The 18,393-nt window shown below is 51.1% G+C and overlaps 1 protein-coding gene across 6 annotated transcripts in view; it reads left to right on the top strand.

Annotated features, from left to right (window-relative positions):
• The first annotated feature begins 85 nt into the window (after nt 1–85).
• Nucleotides 86–18,393, top strand: part of P4HA1 (prolyl 4-hydroxylase subunit alpha 1) — a 38,612-nt gene continuing 20,304 nt past the window's right edge. For 2 of the 6 annotated variants that reach the window (XM_078859868.1, XM_078859863.1), the window contains exons 1-6: nt 8,750–8,950; nt 10,799–10,917; nt 15,285–15,381; nt 16,247–16,398; nt 17,087–17,224; nt 17,921–18,232. In XM_078859868.1, the coding sequence (XP_078715994.1) occupies nt 10,824–10,917; nt 15,285–15,381; nt 16,247–16,398; nt 17,087–17,224; nt 17,921–18,232 (793 nt within the window). In that variant the 5' untranslated portion in view covers nt 8,750–8,950; nt 10,799–10,823. Of the gene's footprint in view, nt 199–8,749; nt 8,951–10,798; nt 10,918–11,459; nt 11,526–15,284; nt 15,382–16,246; nt 16,399–17,086; nt 17,225–17,920; nt 18,233–18,393 lie in introns of those variants that run through there. The other 4 variants (XM_078859866.1, XM_078859864.1, XM_078859865.1 and 1 more) reach the window with 4 other exon arrangements.

Here is an 18,393-nt window from a genome sequence, read left to right as displayed (position 1 = left end):
ACAACGACAACAACAAGCACGCGAGTCGCGGCGGCGGTGGTGGCAGCCGGAGCGAGAGGTCACCACTCCCGCACGAGAAGAAGCTGTCCCGGAAGCGTTATCGGACGGGGGGTGGAGTTTGCTGCGAGTGTGCGGATATCAGAGCGACCGGTGCGCGTGAGTCGTTGAGGTCACCGCGTGAGTCCTTCAGGTCACCGCGTGAGTCCTTCAGGCTGAGGTCACCGCGTGAGTGGTTCAGGTCACCGCGCGAGTCGTTCAGGTCACCGCGTGAGTGGTTCAGATTGAGGTCACCGCGTGAGTGGTTCAGGTTGAGGTCACCGCGTGAGTTGTTCAGGTTGAGGGGGGTTAGAGCGGTGGTGCAGCGGTTAGCGCGCCGCGCTGCGAACCCTGCCACCCGAGTTCGATTCCCGCTCACGGCCAACATCGGTGGCGAATATCTGAACCGGTTCTGAGCCTCCCCTAGGTCGACTCAGCCTCAAATGAGTACGTTGTAGCAGTGCGTAAACATCGCCCCCCCCCTCCTCGTGTGCTGTGCCGACCTTCATAGGTGCACACTTACCCCCAAACAGCCAGTTTAGGCTGCACGGGAGGTCTTTGCTGCACATGGTGGTCCAGATGTATTGTTATGCCCCATATTAATTGACCCTTAAAAATCTTGCCCCCTTTGCATAATAATTTATGTTTTTTATAAACGTGACTTAAAAAAAAAACTTCGAGAATGAAATGGGGGGGGGGGGTCACAAGACATCTGGGCCACCCTGTAGATGGTGGATGACCCAACTTGACCACTGCTCTCAATTGTTGGTGTGGGCGCCACGGTGGGCGAGATGTTAACTCCCTCGCCTGGTATGCAGGAGGTCGTGGATTCGATCCCGACCCTGGCGCCTGTTGTGTATTTGCAGTTTGCGTGTCTCCCCGTGGCCGGGTTTTCCCTCGACTTTCAGAAACGTGCGTTTCACAGTATTTGGCTGCTATAAATATCCACAAAAGCCATCATTTGTGGCCAGGTCGCTTCTGAAAAAGAGCTATATAGCTCAGTGGGCCTTAGCTGGTAAAATAATTCTTTTTATCGTTACGTAATCTTCTGGCACGGTCACCCCCCTTCATTGTGTGGCTGTGACCCAGCCGTGAGTGAAGTTGCCAGGGCCCCGCAATGTTGAGTTGTTTTGGTGTCGTGATCTGGACGTGGATTCTTCGTTTTCATCCAGAGCGTGGCTTGGCTAGCGTACAACGCGGCTGGATAACCATCGCATGTAGAGTACTGTACAGCAGGCCCTGCACACGTGGCGGAGGTCGCCGGTTCGATCTCTCTGCGTGGCAGCTGAAACGTATGAGATGCGCACGTCGAGTCGGCGGTGTGACTGAGTCAGGCTGAACGATTAATCGATTTCAAATCGAAATCGCAATTTTAAACAATGCGATTAGCAAATCGCAAAGGCAGCGATTTTTTGCGATTTGAAAAGTCCTATTATTTACTTTTTGGAATAGTTTTATTATGTTATTATTATAACTTTATTTATTTAACTTAACAATTGTTCTATGTTTGTTCTATTTCAATTTAAACATTTTAATAAATGTTGGAAGCAATTCATATATTTTAAGTTCTCATCCCTGCATTAGATTATATAGAGCAGTTCATATTTTGATGGTATCATGTGGTAATGCTCCATCACATGTTTTAAATCTATTACACAGTGAATATTGAACTGAAGCTTAACTTTAAAACATTTAATCGCAAATCAAATCGCAATATCTATCAGAAAAATCGCAATTCGATATTTTCCCCAAATCGTTCAGCCCTATAAATGAGTAAGCGCCACGGTTTAAAGTTTTAATGTCTCTGTCAGCTAAATAGCGTGGATGACCGTGCCAAACTTATTCAGCATCCTGTGACCAAATCAACCGGACTGCGTCCAATCCCGTACGCCAAGCAGGATTGAGCCAGGATAGCTCATGGACTGGGCAGCCCCCGGGCACGGTGAGTTGTGGCAGTCTGCGGGGATACGTGGTGGGCAGCAGAGGGCCTCGTCCTCTGCAGGGTGGTCCAGATGGCATGTGATCCCCAATGAATTGACCCCTAACATTTTTTGCATATTAATTTGTTTTAAATAAACCTTACTTTAAAAAAAAATATTCTACGTTTTAGAGAATAAAATGCGGGCCAGAAGACATCTGGACCACCCTGTACTCCTGACCGGCTCGAGTAGCCAGATCATTTTTTTGGACCCATGCCTGGCGAGACTGAACGTGTGTGTGAAACACAATGACGGTTGTTGACGTCTTAGAGGATGCACACATTCCAAAGCCTTGTCAAGAAACAAGGTAATCTTACACATGGTGGAAGTCATGTTCGCAACAAAGGTGTGTATCAGAGGAGCATACCTTTTGTATGAAGGTTTTCAAGAGTGCAGCTCACGGCGTCGTGAATATGGTATTGCAGTGATGGTATTATTACACGGGGTGATATTAGTGCAGCTCAAATGCAGAGACAGACGTGAATACACTCAGACACGGAGACAATCTGAGACAGACACACGGACACGGAAACACTCAACCAGACACGAATAAACTCAACCGGTTCGGCAAATTCTTGTTACGGATTTTGGCAGCGCCACTTGCTTTATTTGTTTTCGTTGAGAGCAGAATGAGCAAGGAATAGGGAATTCTCTCTCGCCTTCAATGCCATGCCTCTTAAGTCACCCACCTGGGCCCACAGTGAGTTTTTTGGGTTCAGTGTGCCGCGAAGATTGAGCCTGCTGAAAAGTGCGTGGCCTTGGAATGAGAAATGTTCAGAGAAACTAAAACTAAACTACTGTGTTAATTTACCAGCTAAGACCCACTAAGCCATATCACTCTTTTTCAGAAGGGATCCAGTTACAAATGTTAGTTCAGCGAAGTGGCTTATCACGTGAAAATGTAAAGCACCCGAATACTCTAAACGCATGTTTCTAAATGTGGAGAGAAAATCGGTATAAACCACTACCGCCACCAACAGCATAACTACCACGCACGAGTAAGGTGACGGTTCAGGGGGAGTACGTGATAGCTCTGGTTCCAGCCCATTTTGCACATGGGTACGAGTCTGGTACTAATGCTTTGTTTTAGAACTAAATAAAAATCACGTTTCACTGTGTTGTTCTGCGACCCACGAATGGGGTCGCGACCCATAGTTTGGGAAGGATGCTTCCATGTCTTGGCTCCCAGTGTTCACCAACCCGCACCATAATATACAGTATGATCTATCCCCCACGACCCACACCGCGTGCTGAAGCCCTCATCCAGCAGTGGATTGACAAAAGACCTGCAAGGTAAAGGTCCAACCATGCCATTGCTCACTCACGCCACTTTTGGCGGAACCCCACTAGCAGGAGCGCTAGAGACCCTCTTAGAGTCCAGATAATAATTGGCCTACTCTTCCACTGTGGTCAGACGACTTGGAAGAGGTGGGAGTTACCCACACTTTACCCCACCTGGGGCAACTACCCTAGCTTTACGCGACCTGCCAGTCGACTGGAATTTTATTTGGGAGACTGAACGGAGGTTTTCACCACGTACTTTCTAAGAAAACTTGTCTGTTAACTCATCATCAGGCCCTGCCTCGTACAGTATCTAAACTGCCGGAGCGCATTCCACCACTTCACGTGGATGCAAAGTGCACCTAGCCTGGCACAAGCGCCAAGGAGAATGTCACCCTTACACCGTAGTTTTGTTGTTTGGAATGGACGCTAAAGGAATTATCTTCCGGTGTTTATGCAACTAAAGTACCACATACGTGAAAAATAAAGTGGTATAACCTAATTGTCTAAGGTTGGTAATAAACAACAACACTGTCAACTGCCAAACTAATGCCTCAGGTTATGTATGTATGTTGAACTCCTTTCTCACCTTACATAGCCAAAGGTCCGGGGGAAGGACAACAAACTAAACACAAAAAGCAGTTCCAAATAAATTAGTTTTCAGTCTAGATTGCAAAGGAAGGAAGAGCGTTCCAGACGGTAAAAAGTTGCACTTTTGCAAGAGACTATCCTGGTGGTCTTGCATTCTCACCTGGTTACACAACAACTTCTGATTATGAACTTCTGAAAGAAGAAAGTTTTATATCGGTGCATATTGTCGTATATGACACGGATCGCAGGCTATGGTCACTGACATGGAAATATCGTCTGAAATGTGTGTAAATATTCATAGAGAGGTGCGTACATTGTAATTGTGATTAAACTGAGATGAATAGGAACATGCGGGTGAGAAGACAAATGAAAATAAGTCATTCCCGTAATAAAAGTGGACTTGGGCAAGTCATTACTTGAAGGGGAGATGAGCGATAAGACTGGTTAAGGAATGGCAGCCAAATGAGAGAACTACCAACTTGGAGATGGAGTGCTTAAATCGGCTTTTGTGCAGGAGGGATGGATGACTGTATGGAGCAGCCCTCATCCAGCAGTGGATATACCACGGTTAAAGATTGATCCCATAACGTTAAACATAATCCATCGCATATAGAGGCCCTGTATAGTTTTCATGAAAGTTGACTTTTTTCGCTTTGCATCTGAAAATAATTGCGTTGCCATTTCACTTTGATTAATGTACGACAAAAGTACAATATTCAAACCGATGAGCTGTCAAATCACCCAATGGTGTTCGTGCAAGGCCCTTGCTTTAAAAACCAGCATCTGTTTGAATGTCAAAACACTGCTGATGAGACCAAGAAAATCGAAACCGGCATAGAGTGTGCTGTTCAAACCGATGCTACTGTAAAAAAAAATAGTCTGAATAGAGGGCCGATAGGGTGGCTGATGCATTTCATGTTGTGAACTAGTCTTGCACCACAACATCATGAACACATTTTGTACCATTTAACGAGTCTTGCCCAGGAATTCCACCAAGATTTCGGTGATGATAGTCAAACGGATTTTTTTCTCCCCCCCTCAGCACATATCCAACAAAGTACTGTTTAAGCTTCTACACAACGAGAATGTATTATGAGTGCCATTACTTAAATCAAGGGGAGAATGAGGAGTGTTGGGGGTGATGAGTAGCGGCTGTGTAGGAGGGGGAATATTTTTAAATCCAGATACTAAACCGGCCACATCAATGGTTGGGCCATCGATTCCACCAACTTGCCCTCCACGTTGGCTTGAGTGCTAGGCAAGAATCTTCAAGCCTTAAATTCACACATACACATTAAAATCCATTGGATATATGTCTTTAAGCTTTGTTATGATCTTCTTGGTTCTTTCGGTGAAGTCACGTAGAAGGGAAGTAATAAAATAATAAAAATAAAACAATAAAATAATTCTCACGACGTTTCGGCCACAACGCAAGCAGCCGTCCTCAAGTGAAGACCAGGTCTGTCGGGGAGACTTCCCTTCTACGTGACTTTACCGAAAGAACCAAGAAGATGAATCCCTGCAGTCACGAAAGCTTTAAATCGAAACTTTGTTATGATGTCCATTCAAGTTCGAAATGTGTCTGCAAAGGTTTTTTTTTGTCGTGAAATGTAATGCTGAATACAGTATTTATAAAACATTTTAAGTAAAATTCTGTAACAGCCTCCGGGCGGCATGAGGTAGGGAGGTGGTGGTGTTGTTTTTGTGCGCCCCTGTCTGAAAAAGTAAAATAGTAAAATATGAATGTGGAAGAAAAATTAGACAATACTAACTCACAAGCGTGTCATGATAGCACTTCATTTATGTCAAATGTGTTGCTAATGTCCCTCATACAATTGCACAGTCCATCATAACTGTAGTCTTGTTTCCCCGATATGCTCATCACAGACAGCGAAGGAGACGTCGTAAGTGGGTATCTAAAAGTCGCCGTGTGTTTTTCGTTGCATCCTGAATGAATCGGCATAAAAAGCAATAATGTACCTTTTTTAATGTAATTGGCAATAATGTTAACGCTTTCCAGCTTAAATATAGCAAAGGTTAATGAGTACATTAGCTCTGTCCGTCCTTTATGTAGCGGGGTGATTGGCACGATAACTCGTAAACATGATCCAATATGAACTAAATGTTTGTCGCTAAAAGGCCCTGGCTAGGAGTCCCGACCCTACCGGCCGGGGCGTGCCCTCTCCGGTAGAGCCGCTATCCGAGCCCCGTTGTCTCATTGCGGCCTACGGACCCACTGCTTTCTTGTGCCAAATCATTTCGTTGAAGCTGCTGTGTTGTCGTGTGTTTAGTTTGTTGTCCTTCCCCCGCACCTCCGATTAACGCGGTTGACTACGTACGGTGCGAAAGAAGTTCAACATACGTACACATACATAGCTGGAGCGATCGATATTATCGAAGTATATATGAGCGACACAGCCACGTACAGACGACGCGTGGTCTTCATATTTAGATTTACGACCTATTGTGTCTTAAAGACAAAGGGGTTTTTGTTGTTGTTGAACTTACGTTTGGAATTTCATGAAGGTAATATTCCTACAGCCCTCGGGCGCTCATGAGAACATCTTTGTTAATCGATGAAGCCATGGGATAACAACCGTGTTGCACACACACACCTGTTAACCCTTTATCAGTGCCCTACCTTATTACAGACCAATTCAGACCTTGCTGGTCACCCCGTGCCCGTTATAAACCTCCACGCCCATCCTCCAAGTCACATCACAAGGGAGACACAAAGACGGACACATTTTTGTTGGTTGCCCTTATTGAAACGGCTGTGCGCCGTATGGACCTGAAAACTCAATGTCCCTGTACAAGAATACTGGGCAAACCGTGTGGGTTGACAGCCATGTGCACATAACCACGTTCGTATGCATCTCTGGGCAGAATGAAACCGCTAGGATGAGCGACCGCCGTGCGTAACAGGTGTTATAGGCTGCGTGGAGGCAGTGACGTGCGGTGAGGTCAATGGCTGAGGAGGCACTGGCTCGTGTCAGAGCCAGATTCACACACCGAGGGGGCGTGGTCTCACTAAGTGGGGGCGTGTCTTCACTGAGGGGGACGTGTCTAACACGCCCCCCTCTGAGGCAGATGTGAAAGCTGCCTCCCCTGGTGCTTTTTCATTGCAGTTTCATGACGGGACCAGCGAGCCTAAATATCTTGATACACACACGTGAAATAAGTTACCTGGAGTATGTAAGGCGAGGACATGAAATGAAGGGGTCTACAAACATTACATTGGTGACATACTGAGATAGTAACAGGCACGCGCTTATTGCCTGCGCTCCATCCTGTTACTGAGGGGTTGTGCAATCAGAGGGGAGGCTGAGCTCGTCGCTGCCTCACCTCTCGTCTCTTTCTGTATTTGCAGCGGAGCTCCGCAAATTTGGCGATTTTGACTATAAAAATGATTGGAATCGTACAGAAATTACATTTACAACACAGATCAGTGGAAAAATCTTAACTTTTCCTTTATTCTTTTTTTTTACTTTTCGTAACAACTATTTTCATTGGAGTATGACAGGTGAACTCTGCCTCCCCTGCCTACCCTGACCGCACGTCCCTGCGTGGAGGGCAGCATTGCCCGTCGTTCTGCCGCACACACCGTGGCTCTTGATGCCACGTCTCTGCCTCCCTTTCCCGGTCGTCACTAACCCGCCACTGACCAGGCCGGTGAAGTATGGTCAAATAACCCCCGTGACCCGCAGCTGTGGACCTATTCACAACCGGGCTGTGCATGTACAGGGGTAGGGTGGGCATGTGGGTGTACAGGGGTAGTAGTAGTATGAGTATGTGAGTGTACAGGGGTAGGATAGGCATGTGGGTGTACAGGGGTAGGGTGGCCATGTGGCTGTACAGCCACAACTTACTTTTATGTTTTAAACTATGGATAGTACCGTCCAGCGTGTATATTGTTGTATTACATTCTCTCGAGTTATGTTCGAGTATTAATGCGAGAGCACTTTGAGTGGCAGCTTTGTGCCAGAAGAGTGCTGCGTGTCTAAACTATTTGTGTTTACTTGATTTTGCACAGGTAGGATGGGTATGTGAGTGGACAGGGGTAGTAGGATGAGTATGTGAGTACACATGGGTAGTAGTAGTATGGGTGTGTGAGTGTACAGGGGTAGTCGTATATGTGAGTGTACAGGGGTAGTAGTAGTATGGGTGTGTGAGTGTACAAGGGTAGGATGGTTGTGAGTTTGCAGAGTAATGGGCCTAAGGTATGTGAGTGCGACACAGCCGCTAGAGTAGGCGGAGCTGGCTGTGAGAGTGAGGAGGAGGAGGGAGTGGGATGGGCGGAGGAGTGGGCTGGGTGGAGGAGGAGAGTTCGGATGGGCTGGGTGGAGGAGGAGTGTTGTGTGTCTCGGGGGTGGGTGGAAATGGCTGGAACGTTTGAGTTGAATTCGGGATCAAGTTTATTCAAGGGATAGGGGGAGGAGCATTGTGAGTGGCCAAGGGGGTACAGGCGGAGGAGTGCGCGTGGGTGAGAGGCTGGGGGAGTGGAGATTCACTCGGCCTCAAATCGAGTACCTGGTGCGGTGTGATTAAAAAAAACATCGCCACTGGGGGAGACAAAGGCGACCGGGCGTGGTGCTGACCACCCACCCACTGACCCCCTTGTAGAGCACCGTGCGGGGGCCTTCAATCGGTGCGACTCGCTAACGGCACTCTCCCCCAGCAGCCTGTTACAAAGTGCACACGGGATGGGGGTGATCTCTGTCTTTGCGGTTCGGGGTGGGATGGAAGGAGGGGGGATAACTGTGAGCTGCGCAGGAATTGGAGCCAGGAGGAGGAGTGGGGAGGGGGGTTTGGGTGAAGGGGGGTTAGCGGTCTACGGGGGGAGGGCGGAAGGGAGGAGGGCTTTAGGGGTCTGGATGGGTTGGGCTGAGCGAGGGAAGAGGAGGAGGAGGGGGGTCCCACTGCTGGTTTCGTGCGAAAAGTGGAGACGTGGCAAAAGCCCCGCACCGCTCACCCGACTTGCGCCCCGCTCACCCGGCCAACTCGCCGGCTCCATTGACGACGACGACGACTCGCACCGTTCCACAGCGCTCCGCACAGAGAGGGTGAGTTGCGAGCAGTGTGAACGCTTTCACTTCTCGCCTGCAATTGGCCGCTGCCGTGTCTTCAGAATCTCTCTCGACCGCCGGACTCGCCCATCTCGACGGCGTCGTCGTCTTTCGGATCGCTCTCGTGACAAGTCGCAGTTAGTCGCCGGTGACTTTAACGACGTGGCATGGTTAACGGTGCGGTCCTGTGAGCGGTTTGGGGGGAGCACCACCCACGATTGATTCAACCCCGCCGCACGCAGCGCATCGCCGTAAGTGCCAATGATGGAGCATCATTGTGTGGTGCGTCTCGTCTGCGACGATCTGCGCCAACGCTCGTGGCGCAGATCGATTCGTTCGCGTGGACGCTGGGAGCCGACGGGATTCACTCACAGACGGCTCGGGTCACCGGCAAAATAGGGACATTTTCTTTTGTGCGCACACGGCACACCACATCACATCGTTAGTGCTCCTCGTTACTCGTTACGGCTCGTAGTTGGAGTAGTTGCCTCTCTCTGTGGCTTACGCGTGACACCTCATCCACTCGTCAAACCAGCGTGACAGCCTTGGGCTTTATCGTTTGTCAGAGACGAGAGAGAGAGAGGCGTGATCAGACGGCAGCGTTGTTTGGCCACTGTCAGTGATGAGCCCACTTCGACGAGGTCATCATGATCATCGGTGATGGTCAAGGTCGCTTCTGAAAGAAAAAAAAGTTATGCAGTATAGCTCATTGGGGCCTTAACCGGTCAAAAATGAATTAATAAAACACGTATAGTTTAAAGTTTGTTTGGGCGAAGCTGGATGTTGTGAAGGAATGCTCGCATGTGATGTACTGGGGAGAGATGCAGGGGCAAGGCGACTTGAACCCGCGTTGCCCTTCGGCCTTCATCTCTTATTGATCACGCGGAATACGAACGGAGAGGGTGGGGGGTCTTGAGCAGTATTGGCAAGACCAATGAAACCTCGCTGATGACTTCTACACAAGTCTGGCGCCGTCATCGCAGACACGAACGACTGTGTGCCTCCCCCCCCCCCCCAGTGTACGTGCTAAGACAGTGGCAGATAATGGATGCTGCTGCTGCTGCTACTGCCTTGGGGTGCAAATAGTCAGCGCACTGGTATTGAAATTCAGAGGTCACCGGATTGCAAATAGATTTATCTCCTCGGTGCAGAAGCTTTAAATAATCGGGGAAAGTTTCTTCGGTCTGCCCCTTCTCCCTCTGTTCCACCCAGCGGGTTTGATACATTGGTGGGGCAAAACGTGGGAACTCTCACCCCCCCCCCAACCCCTTCCGACGCGTCTGGAAAGCGTGGAAGAGTTGGCGAAATACCGTCTAGATTGGAGCTCTCTCTCGAGTGGGAGGCTCTTTTATCATTGGTGGGGTGAGCGAGCAGTTGCAAGGGCTGCACCTGTAACACATGTCTAACGTATGCGCCTGACGAGGTGCAATGGTGACATGAAAGCCATAGTCCGGTGGACTGAAGCCTCGGGTTGGAGCATCGTGCAGGGCTGGGGCCAGAATGTGCCCAAGTGACCCACTGGCAAGAAGGCGAGGGAGGCGAGGTCTCGGTAGAAGGCATCTCGTGAGGACTGTGCGTCTGTGACGGCCTCTTGGCGGGCATCATGAGTGTGCTGGAATTTCCTCCCACACAATAATAATCATAATTAAGTGCACTCATTCCAGAACATCGCAAGCAAGGACTTTTGCTGGAAAATCATCTTGAGATTTGGGGAGACTTAGTTGGGTAATCAGAGACGCACAAACCACTGTCAGTAACAAGTCTCGCTTGCAAGCCCTGCATATATAACCCGAGGGATTGTGGGTGCCGTCTTGATGGTGTCCGGCTTGTTCTCTGGCCGAGCAGAAGACCGGGCCTCTGGAGTTTGGCAATGATGGAACAGCGGTGGAGGACGCTGCTGCTGCTGCCGCTGCTGGTGCTGCTGCTGCCCACGGCTTCACACTGCGAGGTGTTCACCTCCATAGGTAAGAGCGCCCGCGCGTCCTCCTGCCCCCTCCTGCCCGTGTGTTCAGGACCCCAGGTACTCCTTGCTGACCTGCCCCTTTTGGACGTCTGCGTGAAAGAGCTTCATAGCTCATCGGATTCTTCCAGTCGAAATAAAAAGTCTGATTCTGATATAGGGACTCCCTCTGCTTACGAATGAGTTAAAGGTTCCAGAGGTCTGTTCGTAATTCGATTTGTTCCTAAGTCCAACTTTATTCCTATCGATTCCAAACGTATGGCATGTACACTAAACATGGAGGGGGGGTGGCTTTAGAAGTTGTATAATCTGTAGATGCAGATGCCACTGGTTCTTCATGTTTTGCAGATGTAGATGCCACCACCACCATCCATTGCACGGCAGTTGAACGTATAACTCAATTCGAACAGGCAACTGGACATATGGACAGGTTTGTTCGTATCTCTGAAAGTTCGTGAGTCGAATGTTCGTAAGTAGAGTAGTCCTTGTACTCCGATCCTGTTGCCCAGGCCTCAAGCAGCCACGTGGCAAGATTTTCACGTCGGTAGCTGGGTGGTGCTAGTCATGTTTGACGCGGCTGCCTGAAATCCATCACTGTAGGTAACAGCGAAGGTTGGTGGATCACACAGAGATGTTGTTGTGAAACTCCCAGTGAGCGTCGAGGTACCATACCATGGCGAGCAAGGAGAAGGGACTAATCGCTATCTGTTTCCATCTGTATGGGGATAGAGCGTTTCCCTCTCGCTCACGTGGGTTTTTTCCTCCGGGTGCTCCAGTTTCCTCCCACTTGTATGATAAACATTCATCGTTAATTGGCTGAAAACATCCTTAAAACAAAAACCCAATGCAGAAAGACCCTCCCTGTTTGTTTAACACGATGTTCACCCTTATATTAAATGATGCTGAGTCGCTTTCTATTCCTTGTGTGTGTGTACACATTCTTTCAATTTCACCTCAACACAAAACCACCGTCTCCATTACTCAGCTCGCACCGCGGCACTCGCGCCCAACGCTCACCCCCTGACACTGAATTCCCAGCCCAACGCTCGCCCCCTGACACTGAATTCCCAGACCAACGCTCGCCCCCTGACACTGAATTCCCAGACCAATGCTCACCCCCTGACACTGAATTCCCAGACCAATGCTCACCCCCTGACACTGAATTCCCAGCCCAACGCTCGCCCCCTGACACTGAATTCCCAGACCAATGCTCGTCCCTTGACACTGAATTCCCAGCCCAACACTCACCCCCTGACACTGAATTCCCAGCCCAACGCTCGCTCCCTGACACTGAATTCCCTGACCAACGCTCACCACCTGACACTGAATCTCCCAACGGGTGGGTGCCTAGATGCACCGGGCAACGTGTGTGAACATCTGCGTACAAAAACATACTACAAAACACACACATGTTAAATCGTTCTCGAGTCGATTAATTCATACCAGAGTACCTTTCAACGGATGCAGCTCTCTTGCCTCTCGCAAACCCATCTAACGATTTTCTTCGCGACAATCTTGGCAACATCAAACTTCGTATCGCGGAAACATCGCCCCCGTTTTCCGGAAAACAGGCCTCATTCGGTAAAGCGCGTACAGTGGTAACTCGCGTGTGATAAAACCGCATTCGCCGAGATGTGCCCTATCGCATGACCTTGTTTAAAGGGATGGGGGGCGGCCATATGACCACAATGTTAAAAATAAACTTGAAACAAACGTTCAAGCACCCAATATAAAGAGAAGCGATGCGTTCCGCGGTGTGCAAGAAAAGTGTCCCCTTGTAGAAGAAGGGCATTAGAGCGACAACGCATTGACATCTGTGTTTCCACTTCCACGCTCGCCACCATTGCCAACCCGCCCTGGCCGGCGTGGTGAAGTATGGTCCACCAGCCCCCAGGACACGGAATCCAGCAGTGGATTGGCACAAGGGCTGTACAAGTGCGCAACGTTCTGGAGCGTCACGCACCGTACAGTCCATCGGTCTCCTGCTAAGCGGCGGTGGCGAGATGTTAACTACCTCGCCTGGTGTACAGGAAGTCGTGGGTTTGATACCAACCCCGACGCCTGTATATTTGGAGTTTGAATGTTTTCTCCGTGGTTTTTTTTCCCTCCACATTCAGAAACATGCGTTTAGAGTGCTTAGCTGCTATAAATTCCACATGATGAGTCACTTTGTTGAGCTATCATTTGTGGCCAGGTTGCTTCTGAAAAAAGAGCTATATAGCTCAGTGGGCCTTACCTGGTAAAATAAAAAAATAAAAATTGTTAAATCGTTGGTTAACTCAAGGAATCTCTCATGGTACAATCCACCATTGCGACCTCCTCCCCTATTCATAGCTCCCTCGCAGCAGCAGCTGTCAAGCCAAGAGGCTGTGGCCCGGTCACTGGCTGTCTGCACCCCCCAGGTGTTCTCGCAGACAGCACCTGCAACAGGGGTCAGCCGGAGAGATCAACGGCATCCAAAGGTCATGCCGTTGACCGTAGGCAAATGCTCGCAATGTTGATCATAAAATTAGTTTTTGTTATATATAGGTAAGACCTCTAGAACAGGCAATTCCTGGCCGTTGTGCAGCATTTTTAGGACTGTGTATGCTTGGTGGTCGTGCTCAAGAGTTAGGCAGGCCCCGGTTCAAACTCCTCGTGAACAAGTGTCGGCTTGGGTTAGGCCGAAGGAACATTTTGGTGTTGCAGGGGCCCAACCTCGCGCCTGCCCTGAGAGCGGGCAGCGTGAACTCGCGAACGCGGCATTACTTTTTTCCAGCTTGCAATTCTAAACGCTCGTCCCACTCCACTCCCCCTTCCCCCGGCCTTTCTGACGACGCGTACGAACCGCGCCGTAAGTCGGGCCACGGAACTTTCCGCAGCGCTCTTTCCAGGGAGCGGCAGCCGCACACCCCAACCAGACATTTGCCCTGCACGTGTAGCCGCAGGTTTCTTGATGCAGCCCACATTGCCCGGGTACAAGTGTTTATAATTGACTGCAGCACTGTGCTCAGCAGTGATGTGAGGGTGATTATTAGGCAGGAGAGCTACGTGTTTAATCTTTAGTCCGTGGCACATCCCTGTCCCCTCTTGAACTTTCGTCAAGGCATTTCCGACCCCCTCCCCCACTTGAAGTCTTCAAGCAGCGTTTTCCTTTTTTCTGCCTCATGGCCTCTCTCCCAACTTCCTTCCAGAACTTCCTTCACCAAGCTTTCACATCTGAGAATGAGCCCGATCCACACATGTTTGTCTTTGCTTGATTGTTCTACTTAGTCTCGTTCTAATTAAGACGCCTTTCCCGCTAAACCCTCTTTATAACATCCTCGTTTCTCTTTATCTCCATTCATCCATCTGGTTGTACTACTTTGTCTATGCAACGTAGGTAGCAAACCGTGCTAATCGGAGGTGCGGGAAAATGACAACAAACTAAACACGAAAAGCATTTCGAAAAAAAAAAAATCTAGATGATTTAAAAGTGCAAAGCTGCAGCGGCTTCCTAATATCGGACGATAGAGCGTTGCAGATGGTCGCAGAAACTCATCTGAAAGCGCGCGATGCGGTGACCGTCTTTGTTCGAGGGTTGGCCAATGGCCGCTGCTGCGAGGATGTGGGAGTTCGCCTTATGGTCGATGCACCTTGACGATGGCAAAACCCGCATCTCGGTGCAAACCGAGTAGTCTAAACAGTGTTGCAAGGCTACTCGAGAGAGGGCACGGGTTGCCCATTTGACGGCTTCCTTTCAGCTGCGAACGATCCACGGTTGTTTGCCGGAGTGTTATTATTTCCGCACGATGGTGGCGATTGCCCGGGGCATTTGAATGGGCACGGATTGGCGACTATTAAAAACCCATTCTAGAATTCCGCCGCGGCATCGCGCGGCGCGCACGCTATCGCGTTACGCATTGTACGCGGGCCGTGCAGTGGCTCTCGGCTCGACGGCGCGCGCACGTGTTCGTTTCAGTCGCACTTCGTACGGCTCCCACGTTTAGTCCAAGCCGCTGCTGGATGAGGGCAGGGCCGCCCTCCCCCATCCACCCACGCTTTGCTGGCCACGAGAGAGAGAGAGATTTTGAACATCGCCACGCAACGGAATGATTGTATGCACTGCCCACTCAACCGCACATTACGGCCACGGCACCACCTGGTGTCTACGCACGGTGCTCGCCCAACCCAAGCGCCGTGCGGGTTCTTACCCTGTTGAGCTTTCTGGTTTCTGACGATATTGGAAGCTCGGATGGAGGCCCATAACCGGTTGAGATGTCGCTGACCTCTTGCGATAACCGCGGCCGGGAATCGGTCACCGCATCGCCGGGCTTTGTGGCACGGAGCGGTGCGCATGCCACACGCGCAGCGCTCCCCGACCCCCAAAAACTGACTCCACGAATCCTGCAGGGCAGATGACCGACCTGGTGTTCATGGAGAAGGACCTCCTCACCTCCCTCAATGACTACATCCAAGCGGAGGAGAGCAAGCTGGGCCGCATCAAACGGTGCGTGAGCGCGCGCTCTCGCACTGACCCCTCGGTCGCCGCGGCGGATCAGGCGCTCTCCCTTACCCTGTTGCGTGTGGCTGCGTGCGACTCGGTGCATGGGTACGGGGGAGTGTGTGTGTGTGTGTTTGTGTGCGCGCGTGTGTGTGGAGGGGAGCGGTAGCGCGCTGCGCTATGAACCTGGCGACCCGGGTTCGATTCCCGCTCACGGCCAACACCAGTTGACGATTATCTGAACCTGGGCCTTTGTTAGGTCGACTCAGCCTCAAATGAGTACCTGGTGTGACGTGTAAACATCATCGCTGGGGATACAAAGGCGGCCGGGAGTGGTGTTGGCCACCCACTCCTCGTGTGCTGTGCCGGCCTTCATAGGTGCCACTCACCAACAGCACTTGCCCCAGCAGTCTGTTAAGGCTTAATATTCGAGGGCATTTTGGCTAAATATTTTACAATTACCGGATTGTAAAATATTTTTTGAAAATGTTTCTGAAGCCAACATTATGTTGGCGTGCAAATAGCAGTGAGCCAAAGTACTTTGTCCTCATTCAACTCATCTAATGTTTGAGTTTTACGGACCCCAAAGTCAAACAGAGTAGACGATGTTTACTTCCATGGAGTCTGTGGAGTAAACACAGCCTTGCCAGCGAGCAGAGAGATACATCCAGAGAGTGGCAGACATCCTCTCTCCTGCGGCTTACATTACTCCGCTCACTCACATGCTCGCTCACTAGCTCTCTCACTAGCTCTCTCACCCTATCACGCACTCGCTCGCTCGCTCGCACACACTCGCTCTCACGCACACACTCGCTCTCACGCACTCACTCGCTCGCTCGCTGCTTCGTCATGTGCCGTGGTCGTGACACAGGTGGGTGGAGAAGGTGCAGAGGGTGATGGAGAAGGCCACATCGGACCCAGAGACCTTTCTGGGCCACCCCATCAACGCCTACCAGCTGGTGAAGAGGATGAGCCACGGCTGGGCGCAGCTTGAGAGCATGGTGCTGCAGGACACCACCGAGGGTGCGTTGGCGCTTGCGTGCGACCGTGTGCATGCGTGTCGAGCACTCGTGCTCACAGGGAAGGGCGGTGTCCATGGTGCGTGTAATCGGAGTATTTTTGATCCGTAAGCGGTATATGATTCGGCCAAGGAGGCTCGGTCGGTGGAGCAAGCGGCTCGCGATCGGAAGGTCGCGAGTTCAACTCCTGGTAAGGGGGAGAGGCGCGGGGGGTGGGGGTTGACTCAGCCCGTCATCCCTCTAGGGTCGCGATACAATAGGTACCACTTATGTATTCATACTGGAGGAATCAGATGAGCTATGAAGCTCTTTTTCACAGATGTCCCGTAGGGGCACGGGGTAAGAACGTTTCATTGCTCATTTGCACAAGTCGCTTCGGACTGTATTTAAGTGACAAACCTCAGAGTAATTGTTACTTTGCATCTAAATCGCACAAGACGTGGGGTTAGTTGGTCATTTGTATCTTCACAACATTGCTCCAGTAATTTGAATGTATTTGAATATAACGTGTAGTTTCAATATATATCACCCAACTCAACTTGCACACGTACGTGTACCCGTTGCGTGCACGCTGTCCGTACGTTATGTACGTTGAACCTCTTCCGCACCGTACGTAGCCGACCGTGCTAATCGGAGGTGCGGTCGTGACCCCCGACGGAGCAGCTGATTTGTGGCCGTCGCGATCCCCCCAGGCTTCGTCTCGAACCTGACGGCCCAGCGGCAGTACTTCCCCACGGACGAGGACCAGAGCGGTGCCGCCAAGGCGCTGCTGCGCCTGCAGGACACCTACCGGCTGGAGGCGCGCACCATGGCCAACGGCCTGCTGCCCGGTGAGCGACGGCGTCGCCGGCGGTGACTCCCCTCCTCCGCTCGCTAAATTAAACTATTAAAACTATTTTTTTTTTATTTTACCAGGTAAGACCTCCCCCCTGAGCTACAGAAGCTGACCCTGGCTATCGCAAATGATAGCCCAACGATGTGGCTTATCATCGTGCGGACATTTATAGCAGCCACATACTCCACGCGACCATGGGGAGAGAGACACCCCAAACTCCAAATGTACAGCAGGCGTCAGGGTTTGGATCGAACCCACGACCTCCTGCACACCAGGCGAGGTAGTCAACATCTCGCCACCGCAGCACCATTAAGGTGTCACCCCGCGCGTGGGCACAGGTCCTCGCACGGTCGGCAACGGCGCTCGGCTCGTCGCCTGCGCACGACCTCTCTGACGGGCGACAATGGAGCGGGGGGTCGTGTTTCCGGGCCTGGTTGAGATGGCCCCGCTGTGCGGAGGCCAGCTTTCGGGTATCGCAAGATTTGCCCGTAGTTCCTGTATGTGTGTACGTGGAACTATATTTCGCGCCCTACGTAGTCAACCGTGCTGACCGGAGGTGTGATTTGTAAGCAGTTTCCTTGACCCTGATCCAAGATGTCTCCGCTTGCTCGCGGTCTCATCTCACAGTTAACATCTCGCCGCGTATACGGCGGCTTGACAACGATGCCGATGTTCTCCTCCTCTGCCCAAGGGGTGACCGAGCCGCAGAGGGCGAGGCTGTCGGTGCACGACTGCTTCCAGCTGGGACGCATCTCCTACACGGCGAGCGACTACTACCACACAGTGCCCTGGATGGAGCAGACGCTGCGCATGATCGACGAGTTCGACGCCGCCGGCACGACCGGGGCGGAGGCCGAGGCCCCCGGCAGCGCCGGCGCCGGGCTGGTGGGCACGGACGAGCCCCCCGGCCGGGCGGAGGTGCTGGACTACCTCTCCTACTCGGTGTACCAGCTAGGGGACGTGGAGCGGGCGCTGGCGCTCACGCACCAGCTGCTCGCCAACGGTGGGCGCTCGACAACAACAGGAACAACTACTAAGTGGCGGTGACGTCACCACGGCGCTTGCGCCACGCTAGGTGCACTTTGAGACCACGTGAAGTGTTGAAGGCTCACTGACGGGAGGTCACGGGACAGACCCAGGCGCCATGGCTTGACTCATTGAAAT

The sequence above is a fragment of the Lampetra fluviatilis genome, chromosome 9 (assembly GCF_964198595.1).
Source record: "Lampetra fluviatilis chromosome 9, kcLamFluv1.1, whole genome shotgun sequence".
Classification (NCBI taxonomy): Eukaryota; Metazoa; Chordata; class Hyperoartia; order Petromyzontiformes; family Petromyzontidae; genus Lampetra; species Lampetra fluviatilis.
The sequence above is the reverse complement of the archived record's forward strand: the minus strand, read 5'-3'. Positions and strand labels throughout refer to the sequence as shown.